The sequence below is a fragment of the Lutjanus erythropterus genome, chromosome 6 (assembly GCF_056507025.1).
Source record: "Lutjanus erythropterus isolate fLutEry1 chromosome 6, fLutEry1.hap2, whole genome shotgun sequence".
Classification (NCBI taxonomy): Eukaryota; Metazoa; Chordata; class Actinopteri; order Lutjaniformes; family Lutjanidae; genus Lutjanus; species Lutjanus erythropterus.
Genome location: NC_139322.1, coordinates 4440093 through 4463026, shown reverse-complemented (window position 1 = coordinate 4463026; position 22934 = coordinate 4440093). Strand labels below are relative to the sequence as shown.

Sequence of the window (22934 nt, the reverse complement as noted above, 5' to 3'; positions counted from 1 at the left end):
GACGTCGTACAAGTGGGTGGGCCCAGGCCCGTTAGGCCCACCCATAATGCCGCGCCTGCTCTATGTTCGTTTATGCAGACACTTCTCATGTCATACCACTTAACTATAAATGGACGTCTCAGTCAGAATAAGCTACTTGTTCATTCGACTGGCACGCACGTTTCCACGCCGTCCTCCTCCCCCTCTTTACACTACATTCGTCCTTAGTATTTATTATTATTATTCTTATTTCATTCATGAGTATTTCACTAACTGCTGTGACACTGGACTGATTGATCTATTGTTATAACAAGCGTCATCATGAATTTGACATGTTTCTTGTGACATTTGTAGATTACAAAAAAAAAAAAACATAAATAACAAAGTTTCCCTTTTCTTTTTTTTCAGATGTAGGTGCCAAGGGTAAGTTTTTTGTTTTGTTTTTCTTAGAATAAAACTGTAAAATTATGAGAAAAAAGGTCATGAAATAACAAGAATAAAGTCATTTTTTTATACAACAAGCTAATGCTGCATTATTGGGAGAACAAATAACAGTTAACTTCCTAAGTCAATACTGTCTGACACATGAAAAGTGTCAGACAGTACTGACTGAAACTGAAATACTTTATATCAGCTGGTCTTCAGTGGTCTGATGTCTGTTTGGGATGAGACGGACAAACGTAGAGACAAAACTGGACCTGGGACAAACAGTTTAATAAATGACAACCTCAAAATATTACTTTTGAAATAAGTTTTTTAAATGTCATTCTCATGCATATTCTCTTCAAAATATGAAAACAATATTCTTGAAATCTCCAACCACACAAAACTTTTGTTTTTTCCACTGGCAACATCATCCTCTAGTCTTTGAGTTTAAATTTCTTTGTCTCCTTGTTTGCAGTCCTTGAAGTTGCAGAAAAAGGTTTAAGAACCGTACCCGGGATGGGAGAGGTGATTGACAAGATCGACCGTCCCGGCAAAGCCTTTGCCACAGAGAACCACGCTCGTGCTGAGTGGAGCATTTTTGATGCTGAGGCCAAAGGGCCCAGCGCAGGAGCCGAAGTCTGTGAGGAGCCTCTCACCGTCGGAGCCTTCGCCAAAGCAGAACTGGCCAGCGCTTCAGCCTCAGCTGGTCCGGTGAAAGCTACAGTCGGCCTGTCGGCAGACACCGGCGCCAGCATCAGTCCAACACAAGTAGAGGCAAAGGTGTTGGGAACAGGAATCTCTATTGGACGTAAAGTGGGCATTTCTCTGTTTGGTACTGGGGTTGAATTTAAATTATGGTAAACTGTGGCTTTGTGCATTTCATGCCTTTTATTCCAACAATGTAAAAGTGAAAAAAAGTGATTTGCAGCACGTATAATTGAAACTTGTTCTTGTAACAATGTGTGTCTCACTGCAGACAAAAAGTTTCAAAAAGGCTGAGACAGAAGCAACAAAAGACTGGGAAAGTGTTTGGAACATTCAACAGGTGAACGGGTTAACAGGTGACGGTGACATGATTTATTTTAAAGGGGCAACCACCAAAGTTTGTGCACAAGTATGGATGGGATGAATTTCGCCACTTTTTGGAAAACTGCATGGGTACATTATATCCCAAAGATGTTTCTCAACTTCAAAAGACAGCAGTTGTGATGGTATGGGGGTGTGTTAGTGCCCAGGGCATCATGGGTAACTGTCACATCTGTGAAGGCCCCATTAGTGCTGAGAGGCACATACAGTTTTTGGAGCGACATATGCTGCCATCCAAAGTACTGTTTTTTCCAGGGTTTCCAAACACTTACTGAGTGTTGTTAAAAGAAAAAGTGATTTCTCAAAGTGGTAAACATGATCCTGTCCCACCTTTTTTCAAACTTGTTGCAGGCATCAAATTCAGTATATATATGTATATTTACAAAAACAATAAAGTTAATCAGTTTGTACATTAAAAATCGTTGTACTGTGTTCAATTGAATGTAGATCGAAAACATTCTGTTTTTATTTATATTCACACAACATCCCAACTTTTTTGAAATTGTTCAGTCTATATGAAAAGAGTACTGTTACATTGCTAAAATATTACTCAATTACAATTAAAAGTACTGGTGTTACAAAAATACTGAAGTAAAAGTTTAAAGTATTTGTCAAAAAAAAAAAAGAGAAAAGAACTATTAGTATTAGTTACTTTAAACTGTTGGCAAATCGATGTTACGTCACCTCTCCAGACTAGGGCTCTAAATTTTGTGTTTCGCTTTATCAGTTGTTAAAATGTTGATAATCAATTAATCATTAATAATTGTTAATAACTGATAAGATACATTCATTCATTCATTCATTTTCTGTAACCGCTTAGTCCGTAAGGGTCGCGGGGCTGCTGGAGTCTATCCCAGCTGACATTGGGCGAGAGGCAGGGTACACCCTGGACAAGTCGCCAGTTCATCGCAGGGCCAACACATAGACAGACAACCACTCACACTCACATTCACACCTACGGGCAATTTAGAGTCACCAATTAACCTAGCATGCATGTCTTTGGACTGTGGGAGGAAGCCGGAGAACCCGGAGAGAACCCACGCAGACATGGGGAGAACATGCAAACTCCACACAGAAAGGCCCCGCCCCAGCCGGGGAGCTGGGGGATCGAACTCAGGACCTTCTTGCTGTGAGGCGGCAGTGCCAACCACTGCACCACCATGCCGCCCCCTGATAAGATACAAACAAGTGTTTTCCCCTTATTTTGATTGTTTGTTTTTTTTGTCAGTTTTTATTTCCTTATTCAGCAAATGCCTCCAGCAGACAAAATAAAGCTAGATGAGGTACAGTTACTGCCACGACTATTGATTAAATATCTACAAATACATTTTTAACTGGTTAAATTCTTAATGCAAAATCAATTAAAGCTCAATTATTATTAATTACAGTAATCTGAGTATTTGTAATTAATTATTTCCACCCTAGCTTTGCAGCTACTACAAAACCTGTTTTTAACTGGTTATTCAGCCTCAAATCAATACTGACCAAGTTGTCCTGGCTTGTGTTTTTGGTTTATTTCACTCAAATCTGGCTTAATAATAACCTATAATACAGAGTACACTTCGACACAGTCTCCATCAATGATTTAACCTTATAATATTTTACAGATTTATAGTTACTCCAGAAGTTGTTGTACTGCACTCGACTGTGTCTCCAGTCACACGGCAACCATCTCATTCTCATGTGTCACAGGAAACAGAGCTCATAGTCGAGGCCTTTCTAGTCCTCAGTACTGAACATTCAGCATCCACCCTAACAAAGGTTATTAGTATCTTTATGACAAACTTATCTAATCAATGTTTGTTCTGCAGTTCAGAGTACAGCAGAAGACTGCAAGTGTTTACTTTCAGTTTCTGTTTACTATAACAGGGTGGAAATCCTGAAATGTCAGTCGAGCACAATTGACGTTTGAACTAAAGCTTCAAATCTTTTTCAGCACAAATAGAAAAAAAGGCAAATTTACATGAGGCTTTATCCACCCATCACTAACAGAAAGTGAAATTACCAGTTTCTGCACAAATAAGATGATTGTACTTTAAACTTTCAGAGACCAGCCTCAACGGTTTTACTTTATTTTCTACCTGCTGGCTCACACTCAACTTCATCATGCTTTGTTGATATTAAACTTGTATCACTCAAGAAATGTTAACTTCTTATTGTCTGTATTTGTCTGTATTATGTTTCTTTCTTTGTTTAAGTTCACATAGAGATGTGACTCAGGTCTGAACTGAATTACAATAAATTCATGACCAACTTTGTTTTAAAATAAGTGATTATTTTTGTATGAATGCATCCATTATTTTACTAATAATTAATTAATCATTTGTTCTATGAAAAACTCATTAAAGATCTGAGCCTGAAGTGTTTTAAGGTTTCTCAGTTTCATCAACAACCAGAATCCAAACATTAGTTTTTGACATAAAACCAACTTCACACAATACAGTCATAACTTCTGTGTGAAACTTTAACATGCAAAGACAAACACTACTTCAGTGGTAGAAAGTAACTAAGTACATTTACTCAACTACTGTACTTAAATACAGTTTTGAGGTATGATTAGTGTGTGTGATTTAGGAGGATCTATTAGCAGAATGAGGCAGAAATGGAATATAATAATCATAAGTGTGTTTTCATTAGTGTAGAATCACATGAAGATAAGAAATGTATTTTCTTTACCTTAGATTGAGCTGTTTATATCTATAGATGGTGAGAGTCCTCTTCCATGCAGTTTCTACAGTAGCCTAGAAGAGACAAATCAAACATTATATATTAGTTTTGTGACATAAAGCCAGTCATAACTTTTGCGAGAAGCTTTAACCTGCAAAGAACACTGTTTTTTATCAGGATTTAGTGAGTTTATTTCTCATTTTGAAATTTGCACAGACATTGTAGACTCTTTACTTTGAGTCCTTTTCAAAGCTGTCAGACTGTGTTCACTTTTCCAGGTATGGATCCACGTATGTTTGTATATTAAATAATCTTGTATTTTTAGGCTCAGTAGGCATGTGGAAAGGAAACAGCAGCACACACTGATGCATCAACAGTTGAAATAAGGTAATTTAAAAATAGATCAGTCATAGGGATTTTAAAAAAGTACTTTTAAAGGTCAAGTGTGTGATTTAGGGGGATCAATTAGCAGAATGGGGCAAAAAAGAAAAATAATAATTATAAGTATGTTTTCATTTGTATATAATCACCTGAAAATAAGAATTGTTGAGCTGTTTAGTCAGTGGAGGATACAGAACATGACAAACGGCGGAGCCTGGAAACATCTGGATGGGGCTGATTATAGTGTATAAAATAATATTGGGGTGAAATCTGGTGGACCATAGTGAATTCAGTATGTTTGTCAGAACACCACAGACATATCTGTCAGATGAATGGATATTTGCACGTAAAAGAGGAAATAAAACGATGATAAATGAAGAACATAGCCCTTGTTAGTGATGTGGTCAGATTAAGTTATTAATGACCAGAACCACTGTGCGCAACAGTCCATCTTCTGCCTCCTCCGCTCCTTTTAGCGTCAGTCTGAAGAGATGTCAGTTAGTGTTGACGAGCTGATAACAGCTGTATCAGCTGTCAGGCTGCCTGAATGTCCACAGAAACACTCGTTTCCTGATGATGCAGGATGACAATCGCCAAAACTGTCTTCTTAACGTCACTCCTCTTGAAAAAAGACTTCCGCCGAGGATGTGCCGGTGTGTCGTCGCTCTGAGCTCCTCCAGAAGTCTCCTCTCTCCTCTCTCCCCTCTCATATCTCCTCTCTCCTCTCTCCTCGTCTCCTCCAGATGGAGGAGAGGAGCAGGGTGGGAATCTGTCACTATAACAGCGACTCCAGACAGCAGCGTGTAAACCACTGAACTTTACAGTAACACCAGGATTTATTACCAGAAAAGGTTTTTATATCAGACGACACTTCCTCCTCTCTGCTGCCTCCCTCTCCTCCCTCACACTTCTGAGTAATCAGTGTGGAGTAATCAAGTATTTAAAAGTGCTCAAATCTGACTTGGAGTGAAAAAAGAACTGTGCAGTAACATTATGATTCATGATAATAAAAGTCCATGTTCACACGCTCTCTCCCTCCATCCTCTTCTCTCTCTCCTGTGAGTTAGCTTTGTTTTTCTTTTACTTGGTTCCAGAGTCTTCCTCTCATCCAGCCTAATTTATCAATTTATCTCTCCCTAAACACGTACTGCAGCTGCAGGAAAAAAAGCCCTGGTCCTCATTTGACGCGCGTCAAGATGCTTTCAGTGCCTGTTCTGCCATTTAAAACAATGTGTGTACTGTCAATTAGTTTTCTCTCAAAAGACAAAGGCGTCAAGTAGTTCAGACGTCCAGTCATCAGGGATGACTTAATCATAACTTAATGTATCTATCTATTCATTTATGTATTTTTCATGAATCCGATTGGGAGGGCGGGCTGTCAGTCTGGATGAGGCCTGCGTACTTCCAGGCCCACCGCAAACCTCCCTCTGGTTACACCTCGTTCCATACTTTCAGTTTCTTCTTCAGATGTTATTTACCTCCCACACTGGGTGCGGTCCTGCAGTTCAACGGAGTGAATGCTGAAGACATCATGAGCAACAAGAAAAAGGTAGGTGATCAATAATGTGAGGTTTATTAAGTTAACAAAAATGTGTACATGTTTTACGGTATAAACGGTGTTTTAAAAAACATACCAAATTGTGCAGTTAATTATTAACTGTTTTATTCACTACAAAATAATGAGATGTTATTTGCATTTCTGTTTTTCCTTGTTTTAATGTTGCAAATATGCCTCACAGAGGAGGATGGAGGAACTTCCCAAAACTTTATTAACACAGTTATGTTGACTAACCATTGATGAACAAAATCCTTTTTGTTTGAATGTAATATGACATAAAATATCATCAGTGTTGGGGTAGTGTTACTCGTTACTTATGTAAATTGTAATGAGATTACTTTACTGGTTACTGCATTTGAAAAGTAACTTCACTACTTATTACTTTACTTTCCTGTTTCTTAATTTACCGTGTAGATACATGGACAAACATCATAGCCGTATCATCACTTAGCCTGTCCGCATAGTGTTTATTGTATAAATGTATACAGAATGGCATGTAAAACCATATGAAAGAACAATATCCCTGTCTGCACAAAGAAATATGCCTCACTGTAAAATCCACAAACAACAGGATAAAGGAGGCTATGATGAGGTCAATCAGTAGCAACACACAAGTTTTATAACACAGGCTTTGGGAAACATGAGGAAAAATGCTTAGACAGGTTTCTCACTGACTTGGCACCTGTTGAAAGACGCCTGTCGCCTGCGCACAGAGCGCCTTTCACACCAATATGTTTGTCCTTTCGAGCAATAAACTGAAAGTAATGAGAATATGGCCACTGGCTGAAACCCCTTGTCTCCATCTCCATCTCTCCTTCCTTCGCACGAGCAGCTACGTCACTCAAATCGATCTCTATGGCAACGTGCCCAGGCGAGCACACACACAGGCAGCACGCATGCACGCGTTACTTCGTTACCCGAAAGAGTAATATCGTTACTGTAATCCGTTACTTTGTAACTCGTTACCCCCAACACTGAATATCATTTTGTATAGATCTACACATTACCACTGTTATTTTTATTCCAGAGTCAGTTCCTACAGAGAAAGTCTGGTTTTAATCTGCTGCTGACATTTCGTCTTTTTCTTTCAGAAGGAGAAAAAGACTGCAAAGTCAGGTGGGCAAACATCAGTGGTGGACAGTAACAAAGTACATTCACTTGAGTACTGTACTTAAATACTCAAGTAAAGTCCAGAGACTCAAAAAATGTGCTTGTTTTCTTGGAAACTTATGACTTTCATTCCACTACATTTGAAAGATAAATATTGTACTTTTGACTTCACTACATTTCTAGGAAGGTTGTCGTTACTTTTAGGCTAAGCAGAGCTTTAAAGTCAGCTGTTGCTGTTTTTTCTTCTCTAAAATGCAATTGGTCACACGCTGTGTTCCTCACAGAAGGAAACCAATCACAGTACTCGCTCTCAACTGGGACTGATGTAAAAGCAGAAATATGTCATCCAGGCACTCTGTAACAGGAACAAGCAAGCTCTCCCTCTTTCATTCAAACAAAACTAATTGCTAACCAAAACACACTGTACATTATTTGAGATAAATAAAGGCATTCAAGTTATCAGCTTCAGTGTTACTGACTGAAACTGCTGCTGTGTTAAGGAATTAACTTAAAGCACATTACGGGGCTCGTTTCATACAGCATTTGTAAGAATATCACCAAATACATCCATTAAAACAAAAAGCAAAGCTCTTCCTACTTCCACAGCTACATTTTAATCTCACAGGTGACACTTCCAGTGCAGAAACAAACAACAAAGTGGCAAAATGGCAACGGCAGGAGAAAGACATAATTAAATCTCAAGATGTAATCATAATTAGAAAAAGAGAAATAATTCAAGGTAGGCTTTTAATGTGGATTGTTTTTATCGAGGTAAAAATACCACATAATTAATGTAAATAACAGCTGTCCTTTTTGTTTTTGATTGCATGTCTATGCTGAAGTTTTTGTAGGTGTTTCTATAGACTTTGTGTAGCAGAGTGGATCTACAGCAGGTCAGTGCTTCATTAGATGGTTTCAGAGTTACGAGGTTCTTTAAATGCACTGTGAGAAAAATACAATAATGTATTGATATTAGATAATGTACTTTGTACTTTTGAATACGTAAGTATTTTTAAAAGCATGTACTTTTGAATACTTAAGTATTTTTTATGCAATCAGAAACAAAAAGGCCAGCTGTTGTCATTTTCTGATGTAACTGTATTAAAATCACAGAATAAAATTCCTGTAAGGAGTTCTCCAAGTCTGTTAAATAACTGAGATTTCTTCTTTTATTCTTCTTCCCACACTGGATGTAGTCCGGCCACTAAACAGAGTGCACAGACCAAATAACAGGCCCAGAAACAGGGGGGTAAGTAATCAATAATGTGAGGTTTATTAAGTTATCAAAAACATACACGTTTTATGGTATAATTTGTATTTTACACTATATGCTGAATTGTGTAGTATTCTTCAGTAACTGATCATTTTTCATTGACCATTTTTATTCAGTATAAAATAATGAGATGTTATTTGCATTTTTGTTTTTCTTGTTCTGTTGCAAATATGCCTCACAGAGGAGGATGGAGGAACTTCCCAAAACTTTACTAACAAAATTATGTTGACTAACCATTGATGAACAAATACATATAGCTAGATCTATACATTTACTATACATTACCACTGTTATTTTTATTCCACCTGAGTCAGTTCACACTGAGAAAATTTTAATCTGCTGCTGACATTTCATCTTTTTCTTTCAGAGAAGTAAAATAAATGTTAAGGGTATCCTATCAGGACCAGGTAGGTAAATATCATCAAAGAATAATGTCCTGTAATAATGTCACCATTTCATGTGACTTTTATGGATTATAAAAGAAAAAAACAAAACACTTGCATAAATTAGCAAATAAAGTTTCCTTTTTCTTTTTTTCTTCTTTCAGATGCAAAGGGTAAGTAAATTACTTTTTAAGTATCTTTTCAGTCATTTTCTTAAATGTGTATATTTACTGGTTTCTTTACTCCTCTATGACAATAATTTTGTTTATTTTTAGAAAGATTCTTGGCCTATCCCACTATAACAGTCTATATTCATATTGGTATATTAGGAGATAAATATCATCTGCAGTAATATCTGATTTGACAGACTGTCAAAGGCAGACGCTCTATAAAAGTCAAAGAAAATTTATGAATTTTTCAATCAACTTGAAAAACTAAATGAACATTTGAAAAGTCACAACTGTTGCTCACAACAACTTGGCTTTTCTGACTCTCAGGTGTTCATAAACTACAGGTTATATGAACTTAATTTTAAAATACAAAGATGTGAAATTATTGGTTATTTATTGGTATCAGCCATGAGAAGCAGGTAATTATTGGTTATCAGGTGAAAATAATCTGTATCATGCATCTCTAATAACGTTGTTCTCTAATCTTTGAGTTAAAATGTGATGTCTCATTGTTTGCAGCCCACTTCAAAGCAAATCTAAACAAAGAGCTTTCTGCTGATACAGCCGGGTTGGTGAACATGATCGACACCTTTGACCGACCTGGTGACGCTTATACTAAAAAAACCTACTCGTTTGCTGAGGAATATGCAAATGGATTTGAGGATAAACCTGGGAAGCGTGTTCCCAAAGCAGGACTGTGCGTTGGTGTAGGTTTGGGCCTCGCTCGTGCTGAATGGAGCTTTTTTGATGCTGAGGCCAAAGGGCCCAACGCCTGTGTACATGTCGAAGCCTCTGCAGCGTCTCTTGGTGTCGGAGCCTTCGCCAAAGCAGAAGTGGCCAGTGCTTCAGCCACCGCTGGTCCAGTGAAAGCTAAAGTCGGTCTGGCACTAGATACTGGTGCCAGTGTTGGTCTGGGAGGTGTAGAGATAAAGGTGCTGGGAACAGGCTTCTCCTTTGGCCGTAAATGGGGTTTCTCTTTGTTTGGGAATTCAATTGAATTTAATTTTTAAACTGCAGCTTTGTGGTGAGTTCAGCTCTTTGTGATTGTGTTTTGTGCCTTCCTTTATAACAATGAATATAGCATTTGCAAATGAAACTTGCTCTGACATTTCCAATCTCCACCACAAAACATTTCTTAAGTCAATTATATTATATATTATATGTCTTCACTGCAGATAAAACATTTCAACTTGATGAGTGATTTTTTTAATGTGTGCAGGAAATCAACAAGTTCTAAAGGTTGTTTCACTTCCTGTGAAGCTCCACCAGTCAAACCAGTCACTGTGTTCACTGAGTTTGAGGCACTAAAGCTTCAAATCTTTTTCAGCACAAATAGAAAAAAAGACAAATTTATATGAGGCTTCATCCACCCATCACTAACAGAAAGTGAAATTACCAGTTTCTGTCAAACTGAAAACAAAGTACACAAATAAGATGATTGTACTTTAACCTCTCAGAGACCAGCTTCAACTGTTTGAACTTTATTTTCTACCTGCTGGCTCACACTCAACTTCATCATGCTTTGTTGATATTAAACTTGCATCACTCAAAAAATGTTAACTTCTTATTGTCTGTATTTGTCTGTATTATGTTTCTTTCTTTGTATAAGTTCACATAGAGATGTGACTCAGGTCTGAACTGAATTACAATAAATTCATGACCAACTCATTACAGACCTGAGCCTGAAGTGTTTTAAGGTTTCTCAGTTTCATCAACAACCAGAAATCCAAACATTAGTTTTTGATATAAAACCAACTTCACACAATACAGTCATAACTTCTGTGTGAAGCTTTAACATGCAAAGACAAACACTACTTCAGTGGTGGAAAGTAACTAAGTACATTTACTCAAGTACTGTACTTAAATACAGTTTTGAGGTATGATTAGTGTGTGTGATTTAGGAGGATCTATTAGCAGAATGAGGCAGAAATGGAATATAATAATCATAAGTGTGTTTTCATTAGTGTAGAATCACATGAAGATAAGAAATGTATTTTCTTTACCTTAGATTGAGCTGTTTATATCTATAGATGGTGAGAGTCCTCTTCCATGCAGTTTCTACAGTAGCCTAGAAGAGACAAATCAAACATTATATATTAGCTTTGTGACATAAAACCAGTTTGACACAGTGGAGTCTTTGCGTGAAGTTTTAACCTGCAAAGATGGATGAAAAAACAGCTCAAGCAGTGGTTCCTAGTAGGTTTATTTCTAAATTCAAAATTTGCACAGACTCTTTACTCTGAGTCCTTTTCTAAGCTGTCAGACTGCGTTCATTTTCCTGTCCAAGTAGTAATGTCTCAAAATTGTCTCAAAAGTTTTATCACATACCAGCCGCCGTTTGATTCTTGGCGAATGAACGAGCAGAGAGGTTAGGTCAGAGGTCTGGGGAAAAGATTCAAGAAGTAAAACGTACAGTGAAATTTGTCGTCTGCATTTAACCATTCCTAACTTTAACGAGCAGCGGGCAGCCAGGGGACCAGCTACGATGCTGTGTTCGAGAAAAGGTCAGAGGTCAGGATTTACCGTTTGAAGTTTCCATCTTCTGAATTCAAAGCGTTCCAGGTGAACGAAAAAGGCAATTCAGCAGTTAGCAATAAAGCTACCTGATCACAAACAGGCCAGTGACAACCCTGATATAGATGAAAAACACTTCAAAATGCTGTTTATGTGAGGCGAGACGTTGTTTCCTTCGGGAAAATATTGCAAATTAGACCTTTAATCAATAATGAATGACAGCACTTTTCACATCTGTTGACATTTTATTCATGAGGCACAAGTACGACTGTGAATTATGTTGTTATTTAGAATATTTGTTTATCTTTATTTATTTAGCTCTCCTTATACTGACTGCTGCAGCAAACACACTTCTGAACTATTCATAATGTTCAACTTTTACTTTTACAAGTTTGAAAACGGAACAAGCTGATTGCAGTCACCGATACAATTTCATATGTAGTTGTAACAAACAAAAAAAACATTGCAGTCACTTCTGTGTTTACTGGTCCAAGAAAGAAAAACGATTTATCCGCACTGACTGGCATTTTTTATTACGCAATGCAAACATCTGCAGATGAATTAAACTTCATACACGGACCTCAGAGATCAGCCTCTGTTGTTTCACTTCCTTTACACCTGCTGGCTTCCTCACTTTTATTATGCTTTGTTGATATTAAACTTATCTAACACTTAGGCAATGTTTATTGAAAACACCAGCCAGTAGAACATTTGAGGAAGATAAGATTTATTGATCCCACAATGGGGGAATCGGATATTGAATAGGATAAATAAATAAATAAATAAATAAATATATATGTATATATAAATAAATAAATAAATATATATGTATATATATATATATATATATCAGTGTTTACAGGGAGAAAACATGGGTGAGGACAAGCTAAAACATCGGCGATAGCGCACTTTCAGCGACTTTGATAAAAAAACAAGGCTAAAGTAAATTGTTAAAACGTTATACTGCTAGAAAGGTAAGAAGTTAGACTTGAACGGCATTATATTGGCTGAAAACATTAAATGATCATTTATATTCGTAGTCAAAGGGAAATTTTAACAGAATGTTAGGAAGAAGGTGTCTGGTTGTGGACACGGTTATGTCTATCAATGGACAGTCGTTATAGGTTTAACGGGCCGCGCGCGCTCCCGCAGACAGCTGGCATTTTTGGCAGTGATCACTTTTTTTTTTTGGGCAGGTCAAGCATTTACAGTAAACCGGGATATAACGTTACCTAACGTCACATATCACTTTGCTTGACAAACCTTAAACCACTGAATTGTCATGAAAAAACAGTCTTCACATCACACTTTCCTTCAGCGGAACGTTAGCAGAAGCGTAACCTTCAGCGTCACCAGGCAAATTTTATTAAATATACGAGTAGTAATAAAATAATAATAATTAAATCATGTTTACTGTATAAACTGTCCTTGTAAAGTTACTTTGGAGATATTTTGTCAGATATATTTTTATTACTATAATTATCAGAGTTTGGAATCGATTTGATATTTAAAATTATATTTAGTTTCACACAATGATCCTCATAGCCAAATTTTAGGACTGATCACCCTGAAAGTGTGTTCAAAGGTGATAATTATTACTTTGAGGTTACAAGTACAAAAGGAATAATATGCTCATCTCCACTTTCATGATCTCCGTCGCGACTCCAAAACAAAAACAAAAACCAAGAATCATGACGCAGATATCAAAAAATTGAAAACAATTTATTTTAAATCACATAATTATGTTATAAAATGGACAGATAACTGAAGCAGTGTATCAATGAAACCCCAAATGAAAATAACAGGTTATCTGATCAATCCAAAATACAAATGAAAAGGCTTTACATACAAAGAAAAGGTTTTAAAACATCACACAATCCCAAATCTTTCAGCGCGCTTCAGTTTCTTTGCCTGTAGAAAAAGAGAAACATCAACATTAACACATAATCTCTTTCTGTATTCCCTGTCGTCTTTTTAATCAGTATTTTCATGCACTGTGATGGAACATAACTGTCACTCAAGGCAAACAATAACAAAAATGCAAGAAATGGAGAGAAAACAGACCTCGACATCGGCTCCACCAGCTGAACCTGAGCTTGTCATGGCCCCAAATCTCTCCTTCCTCTTTTTCAGCTTTTCATCCTCTTCGAGCTGGACAACAACAAAAAATTACTTTAATGTCAAATGTAAACTCCAGCATGTCAGGGAAATGATCTGAATCCTAGATTCTCAAACTGTGGCACATGGACCACTGATGGCACACAAGCACCCTCTAGTGGTACACAAAGGAATGTCAGAAATATTTTTTCAAAGTGAAATAAATAAATTTAAAGGGATAGTGCAGCCAAAAATGCAAATTCAGTCACTATCTATTCACCCTCAAGTGGACTGAAGGTTGGGTTTAGATTTTTACTCCACAAAACACTGCTGGAGTTTCACAGGAAAGCAGCGTTGCAAAATCTCCCAAACAATTTAAATGAATGGTGACCAGTTTTCAAACAGAAAAATGCCTCCATACTGCTCGTCTGCTGTAATCCAAGTCTCCTACAGCCCCGACATGCCAAGTTGACATGAAAGTCTAAATTTTCACTGTAAATCTTAGGTTGTAGCCACATTGACATGCACGTGTACACCGTCTCAACTGGGTGTGTATGGGGTGATGGTGTGCGCACAAATGTAAATGGCATATCAGGGCTTTAGAAAACTTGGACTACACCACGCGAAAAACTAAACCTGACCTTCAATCAGCTTGAGGATAGTTGGCAATGACTACGTTTTCATTTTTGGGTGAACTATCCCTTTAAATAACATATAATACTATCAGAATGCTGCAAAATTAGCCTGCTACATAGTCAGAAACAGGTATGCAGTGTGCACACACATCATCCAGCTGGTAGTTACAAACTAAACTGTGATGGTTCGATATGAAACACTGCAACTGTGCCTCCAAACAGGAGCGATTACAAAGAGGAGCGCAGCTAAAGAGGAGAATAAACTCCAGCAGCCACGCTGAAATTAACTGAACAACAGTGAACCAAGCACAAGTGCTAGTAGCTGCTTCAGAAGCGGCGGTGAAGTGCTCTCTAAACCTGTTCGCACCAAATGGCACAAAACAGCAACGTGGTATTTATAGAGCTCAATATTTTCTGAGGTGGTACACGGTGAAAAAAAATACGTAAGAAACACTGATCTAAATAAAGGAATTGTAGAAAAAAGTTAACTGAATTAGTGTAGTTACATGATGAATTTCTGTCACCTTTTGTGAGACGGATGAAACGTTCATGCCAAATCTTTCTGCTCTCTTCTTCAGCTGCTCCACGTTCACCTTACATGAAACACAAAAACATTCCCATTGACTTCATCTCATTAACTGGAGGAAAGAAGAAATGTGTCAACTAAAGGACGAACAAACTGTTGTTGCAACACTTACAGACGCTTTACTGTTTGCAACAGCACCACCTGTTTGAGAGACATGAATAAAAACCGTCAGGGTGAACAGCAGCAGGTAGAAAACATTCAGAAGTTTAATGTTAAACTTTATGAAAAACATGTTAAATGTTGCCAAAGTTTTATGATTTATGAAGACAGATGTTTGCTATAGACTTAGATTAGATTCTGGTATTTCCCTCGAATGGTCTTCAAAACTCTGCTACCATTTCCCACTAAATGATACGTGGTGAAACCTGGGATTGTAGGGATGCAAGATATCGATTTTTTCAGTGGATAACAATAATTACCCACTTCTCGTGGCCAATAACGATAAGATATCAATTATCAAATTAATCGCCAACTATTCTGATAAACAATTAATAAGCTTGAATCATTGTTTAAGGAAAAAAAAAGCCCAAATTCTCCGATTTCAGCTTCTTAAATGTGAATATTTTCTGGTTTCTTTACTCTCTGAAAGTAAACTGAGTATCTTTGGATTGCTGTGGACAAAACGAGACATCTGAGGACTTTAATCAGCATCTCTCACCATTTTCTGACATTTCACGGACCAAACAACTAATCAATTAATGGAGAAAATGAGGGACAGATTAATCAATAATGAAAATAATCATTACAAGAAAGACTTGTAAAAGATGTCTGTATGTCTGTGTGCTCCACATGTTTGGACCTATTTCTGAATTGACAAGATTGTGACAGGATTAATTAGTCGATTAAACATTTTGAGTCATTTTTTTCAGTAAGAGTGAGTAAAGAGTGACAACAGACCTGAGGAGGGACTGGAGGCATCAGCTGGTGAACCAAACCTGAAGAAAGAGAGTTTAATCATTTTAGCAAATGTTTAAATCACCTGACAGGTTTTATTTATTCAAAATTTGAAGACAGACAATACACAATAATAACAAATAGAACAAGCCAACAGAAAATAATACAAAAAATAGTACAAAATGACTACAGGAAAAAAACAAGGCATGAAAAAGAGTATATATTATATCATATCTAAACGTATATATTATTTTCAGAGAGTTTTGGCCATCATTTCCATCAGTTATGACAACTGTGTACTCATCAAAGTCATTACTGATGTAGTAATGTATAGACTTTTATTTTGAAAGGTTCAGACTTCTTGGCATATGTCTTATTTTATGCTTTCCAAAGTGTCAATAGTATATAATTTATACACAGACTTTATTATAAAAGGTGATCTTCTGCCAGGGAAGGTCTAGATTTCACTCTGTGTTTTGCTCTGTATGTCCAGCTAAATTACTTTCAACTTAGAGTAAAGAGAATATAGTGATATTTTTTAGCACATTTCCTCCCAATGTCACATTTACCCCTAACTGTAGTTACAGCTCATCCCTGTAGTGGGGTAGGTTCTAACAACAGAAGTCCTTGTATTTGACATTAGCCCACATATCTGTGATTGTGTAGTAGTTTTATTTGTATAAGACAAATATGGGTTCTGTCCATCAAGGTTTGAGAGCGCTTGCGCGAACAGCTACTGAGTTACTGATGCTCCAAGAGTTACAACCATCCCCAGTCTCCCCTATCATGTAAGAATTAATGCACAAGTTATTACTGAAGGGTCATTATTGGCTATCAGACCATGATAAAGTTCTGCTTTATGTTTCACTCAGTTTAACTCTGTTAAATGTCATCGAATCAATCAGCTTATGTAACTGATATTTACCTCCACAGACACTGCAGGACGCTGTGTGCTCAGGTGTCTTATATCGACAGAGCTCATCTTAACTGGGAACGATGCACCCAGTCTTATTTCTGGTTTGACTGAGAGAGAAACATGTTGACAGACAGGCTGCCTCTCCTCTTTCTGAGGCGGCGCGCTCTTGGCCACTTTTATTAGAGCTTTGAGATGCTGAGCACTGTGATCTATGTAAGGTGTCGGCCCAAACAGAGTTCATCTGGTCTTTATTCGTCAGGGCAGAATGATTTCGTCATCATTTTTGTTGGAAATATTTTTTTTTGAGATGGCAGGTCAAAACTGAACCAGGAGGTCTGGAAACAGTGGTGGATGATTATAACAACAGAGTAATAATTTTACTACTCACCACTGTTTTCTGATCTAAGTAAATTACGCTAATCTCAGGAATAACCTTGATGAGTACAATGTCATCAGTATGATGGCCAAAACTACACAACTTAAATCCAGACTGTAATAAAGTGAAAGTATGTTTTAAAAGACACCCAAAGGAGGACGGTGGTGAAGTCTTACCTCGCTGCTCGTATGGCCTTTTTGCTTTCAGCCGATGCAGGCAGGTTGAAGCGTTCAGCTCTCTTCTGTAGTCTCTGCTCGAAACAAACAAAAGGTGAATTATTAAATCAGAACACATGCAGGTGGCAGAGGTGTTGGTTCTGCAGGCGAATATTTGCCGTTTTCATTTCTGATATTCTGAAGTTGACTTTCATGTTATTATGGTTCTGCATATTATTTTCTATGCAGTGTTTCTGTGTAATTTATTGAATTGGTAATGGATGTGGAATGCTGATTACCCTGCGAGGTTTGAACAATTAACCACACCCGATATCGCCCAGCTTGGCATCTTATTGAGGCACATGATGTATAAATATGGGCGAGGTTTCCATTGTTCAAACATTCTGAACTAATGAATCCTGAGTGTGATCGAAACGTTGTAAATTAAACCTTTTGTGACCTGGATTAAGTGTGCAGGCCTTACCTTTTTCTCTGAGACTGTTTCTGTTTCTGCCTTGCACCTACCTGATGAGCATATAATTCCTCCCTATCGGCCCAAAACTGACCAAAACCCACTGGATCTGATATCTGATTTTTCTTTTTGATCAGTTTAATCTGATACAATCCACTAGTCTAAACTATCATGCAAAAGCATAACTAAACTTTGAATGACATGCTGCAAAGAGAGATGTGTCACAAGTATCAGATGAGCAGTATGTGTCATGTGAACAGTGGACAGAACGAGCAGAATGAGTGAGACCTGTCAGTAATGCTGTCATCATGTCAGCTGGGTGGATTTATGTTAAATTCAAGAAAGAAACTAAAAACTACAGCATCAATTTCAGTTGACATCCAAGTCTGTCCAGACTCATATAATATATGTAGTGAAGACTTTGAATTTTTGACCTTTTGGATATAAAATGTCATCAGCTCATTTCATCCTACTAGAAATTTGTGTGAAATTTTGTCATAATTTGCATAGAAATTCTTGAGCTTTGGCCAGAAAGTTTTGTCAGATCATCTTTGACATTTGACCATCAAAATCTTATCAGTTGATTCTTGAGACTAAGTGGACGTTTGTGCCAAATTTGAAGAAATTCCATCAAGGCATTCTGGAGATATCATGTTCACAAGAATGGGACATACGTTAGGATAATCCGAAAACAGTTCTGTGCAATTGATGCAATTCCATTTTGAATGTTTGCACGATTTTTTTTTTTGCTTTTGATAGTCGACGCCCAATAACCAGCAACTAACCAGTTAAAAATTGCAAAATGACGTGAAAGAGGCCAACTTAATGCATTAAAACAGAAAAACTGTAGCAGAGTCAGGGTCGCACTGCGCACTGCACTCTGCACTCTCCAACAGGCTGATCCTGCTACTGGAGCAGAGACGCTGTCAGAGAGTTTCTCCTCCCGCGCACATTAATGGTATATATGGCAGTCAAGGAAGAAGTCCTCCGTCTTCATTTTAACTAACGTACTCCTCACTGTAACTTGGCTGGGAAAACACAGGTTTCACAGATAATGTGACCTGGTGGCACTCATTAAGAATAACTACACAGAAATAGATAATTGTCTCGTTCAGTTATGTAGGTCATATAGAGGCATCAGTAAGACTGTTTCATAACCGGCTAAAATTTCCTTGTAGCAGCTATAAATAAAAAGAAGCAGCAGTGTTGCATAACTGAGTCATGTTGTGGGCTGTATTTCCTCTTTTTTTGTAGGAGTAGATTATTTGTTTCACACTTTGAGCATGATGGGTTACATGCTGAGGCTAAGCAAAGTGTTCTTCCTACAAATGTATCATATTTATCATATTCATAACAGCTCTGTTGTTTAAGAGAGGGAAAAAGATCAGCAGATACTCAAGGCTGCTGTACTGGTATCAGACATGAAATCCCCAACAAGTACTATCCACAACATTTGCCAATGGAAAAATCAAAAAACAACAAGTCAAGTGAAGTCAAGGTGAGTCGTACCATGCGGAGGAAATACAGTAGAATTTGTTGTGTTATGGAGTTCTTGTGAAGACTGCTGGATGTTAGTGTGGATACAAGTTCCTGTTGGTCTCAGATGTCTCTTCCACATGTGACCGTGATATTCTCTATTCATTAAAATACGCATATTAAAGGGACCCTAATAAATTATTGGTGCGTGCAAATATGTCATACGTACCTCACTGGCTGATGATGGAGGAGTTATTTTCACCAACTTCTTTTCAGTAGGTCTGAAAGAAAAAACATGTAAACAAACAATGAGCAAAGACCAACTATGCTACACTACCCATTATAAACCTGTGTTTATCAGTATGGGGGGCATTTCTACACTAAATCTGACGGCTGATAATACCCCACATATGAAGCCATTTAGAGAACATTTATGAGCGTAACGGTCCAGTCCTTGGTTCAAAACTACTTACAGTTTAGTCATAAAAACAAATGAAAGAAATAGTGCAATGTTTTGGAAAATAACTCATTACATAATACAAGGCTGTACCAAAGAGTTTAAATATTCATTCATAAAATTAAAACATTCAAATTCTAAATCAACATTCCAAGCTTTTTTCTTTGCCTATTTCATTATTCTGTTTAGGTATTTCTGCACAGTGGTGGCTGAGTAGGATTGTTTCTTACTCATGTGATCCAAATATATTACTAATAAAGTCCAAAAGTAGAAAATTGATTGCAAATATATAATAAATAATAGTTGGAATAATTTCCAAAATGACACAACACAACATGTTTTTATTTTATGAAATATTCTGCTTCAATCCATATTTGTTGCTGTATTTGTTACGTTTCAAAAACAATATTTTCACTGCAGTGAAAAAACTGTTTGTTCTCAAACATGCTGCACACAAAGGGAATAAAGTAGCGACCTGTACTAACAGGACAGTCTGGCAATAATTTCACAGCACGATAAATTTAATATTTAAAAAAAGAAAAAAAATGAATCCAGTGAGTCACTTCACTGAAGTCCAGGATTTGATTTGAGGATTTTTTTTAGGGCAATGATGTCATAAAATTTAACAACAGACATTTGGAGCTTCACTTGAAAACTTCAAAAGAAGCTGCTGATATACAAACATGACATTCAGTAGGTCCAGCTGTAAATGAACACACTGTACTTGGTTTGATTGTTAAGAAGTATGTAGACTAACGTGACGATGAACTTACGTCTCGCCCTCAGTAGACTCAGAATTCTTGTCAACTTTTACATTGTTGGCACTCTCAACTTTAGTGAAGTCCTGAAAGGAAGATGGAAACATTTGTCACAACCACACATAATGGTCTAATGAGGGGAAGTGAAAGAGCTCACATCATGAAATATCAACAATCACAATACCTCTGTATCCTCTGCCAGAACGTCGTCTACGTCCACATCTTCCTCTGATATTTATATGATGGTATGAACACCATAAAGTAAAAAGTAAGAGGGACAATGGGAGAGATCAGTGATTTTATCACAATGAGGAATCCATAAACAGAAAAAATGAATTAGATGATTATAAATCGAGAACTACCAGCCTCTCACAACAGAATAGTATGTAGAAACAATTTAACAAGTACAGGTGTGACCGCACGAATAATAAATGATTGTAGTCCAAACACTGCCATATTTATACCCCTGTCTACAATGAGTCATAGTGTGAAGGATATTTCGTCTCACCGTGTTCCTCCAGATAGGCTTGCAGTCGGGCAATGAGTTCTCCTTTGTTTCCCTTGGTTTCCAGACCTCGGGCCTCACATTCCTGCCTCAGTTCAGCAAGCTGAAACAACAAAAGAAATATATTTTCAATGAATATAACAAGCACCACTTACCCACCTTACTTTAATGTTCTTCACTGGGGGCAATTTCTTGAGTACTCAGTAGTCTCAAATAGAGCTGCAATGATTAATCGATTATCAAATTAACCCCCGACCTTTTGATTATTGATTAAACGGTTTGAGTAAGTATTTAGGAAAAAAAGATTCCAAATTTCTGATTTCAGCTTCTTAAATGTGCATTTTTAGTTTCTTAACTCTTTCTATATTTCTCCTGATTGTAGTTTATCCTATTTTTATTTTCATATTTCCCTTGCTAAAATTGTCCTTATTTTTTATATTTCCTCTTGCGTGTATTTTTATGTTTTATTTTATTTTATTTTTTATGTTGTAACACTGTAAATTTCCCCTTTTTGGGACAAATAAATGAATATCTTATCTGAACTAACGTAATAAAGGGAAGGAAGAATAAATAAATAAATAATACATTTTAAGACATCAACGATGTTTCGGTCGGTTTAGCTGTTTAATTAAATCATGTAGTTACGTGATTTTTAGTACCACGCTAGTTCTCTCAAAAAAAACATAAATGGACAGTACTTGAGTAAACGTACTTAGTTACATTCCACCACTGGGCGGAGGTCAAACACACTGGTTACTGGTAACCTTAATTAAACTGGACCTGTGGAACAGCGATGGCGGGACACTTTGTACCTAACAACAGCAGCTACATTTGCCGTTTTAATACACCTAAATACAGTTTTATCTGTTAATTTAACTTAGTTCCCAGCTGCCTGTTAATCTACCATCATATATTTAATTTATATCGCTGTGGTTAGCTTCGCAGCTGAATGAAAAACGTGAACACACGCCGGTTCCTCGCCTCCACAGCCGGAGGAAACATTTTGCTCATTAAACTGTTCAGTTATCCGTCAGTCCGCTCTCTAGTACTGTAACTAACAACCGTTACAACATAATGTTCATTCATAAACCTACCTAATGTGTGTAATTAATACATATTTAAAGCTTCACCAACCTTCAGTTTCTGGAGCTCTATCACTTCGGCCATCTTTCTTTGTTGATGTATTACTTCCTCCAATCAAAGTGGAGCCGCTCTACTTCAGAGCGCCTCCACTGTAACGCTGTTATTTCACAGCGACGCCTGCTGGACAGACTGACACGCTGCAGGCGGCTGGATAAACAGGGATTCACACCCATTTCTGAGCCGTGAGTACAAAGCAAAAACACTCCTGCACGTTACGTGATTTTGGTGATTATTTTCTGTGATAACTGCATCAGAGATTAGTTTTATGGTATTTTTAAAGAACTTTTTTATTCCATTCTCTCTCTGTGTGTAGAGTTCCACAATGAGGCTCGTGAAATTCACATTCATATTCTGCATAGAGGATTTATATTATTAGTCATAATATTAAACTTATTTAAAAAAACAAAAACAAAAACACGTTTTATTCGCGATACTACACTATCCACGATCCTAAAATGAACAGCGAGGTCTGTGATTGGCTGATCTCGGTGTTACCATGGTAATGGGTACAGTCACTGTGAAAGGGTCGTTCGCCTAGCATGCTAACTAGTTAGCTACTGAACATGAATCTTACTAATAATGTTTAATAGTAATGCAGTGAATCTAATTTTGTACACACCAAACACAAATTACAATATATTACAATGACAAAAGTTAAATTTAAGGAGAAGCGGTATCATCCGCAATGGTTTATGGGATGAATAGTTCCTTTATGCTAAAAATAATTATGTTCACAGTTTTGTAACTTTGTCTTTTTGTCCGTTTTCCAGTCCTTTTTTTTTCTGAATTAAAGGTTTTTCCTGTCTTCGGCTGTACTATCGATTAAAGGAACAAAAAGCCACAAAATAATTATAAAAAGCATTTTATTTAGGTTTTTTAGTTTGCATAATATAATTTAAGAATTCTAATTAATAATT

The 22934-nt window shown here is 37.0% G+C and overlaps 1 protein-coding gene across 1 annotated transcript; it reads right to left on the bottom strand.

Moving 5' to 3' along the window:
* Positions 1–13250: 13250 nt before the first annotated feature.
* On the bottom strand, positions 13251–22159 carry sarnp (SAP domain containing ribonucleoprotein). Its single transcript, XM_084720314.1, has 11 exons — positions 22009–22159; positions 20878–20977; positions 20554–20597; positions 20385–20455; positions 19384–19435; positions 17228–17301; positions 15763–15800; positions 14978–15006; positions 14804–14872; positions 13612–13698; positions 13251–13458 (listed from the first exon to the last, which is right to left on the bottom strand). The coding sequence occupies exons 1-11, from the start codon at positions 22039–22041 to the stop codon at positions 13417–13419; spliced, it is 639 nt and encodes a 212-aa protein (XP_084576440.1). The 5' UTR covers positions 22042–22159; the 3' UTR covers positions 13251–13416.
* Between the last annotated feature and the right edge of the window lie 775 nt (positions 22160–22934).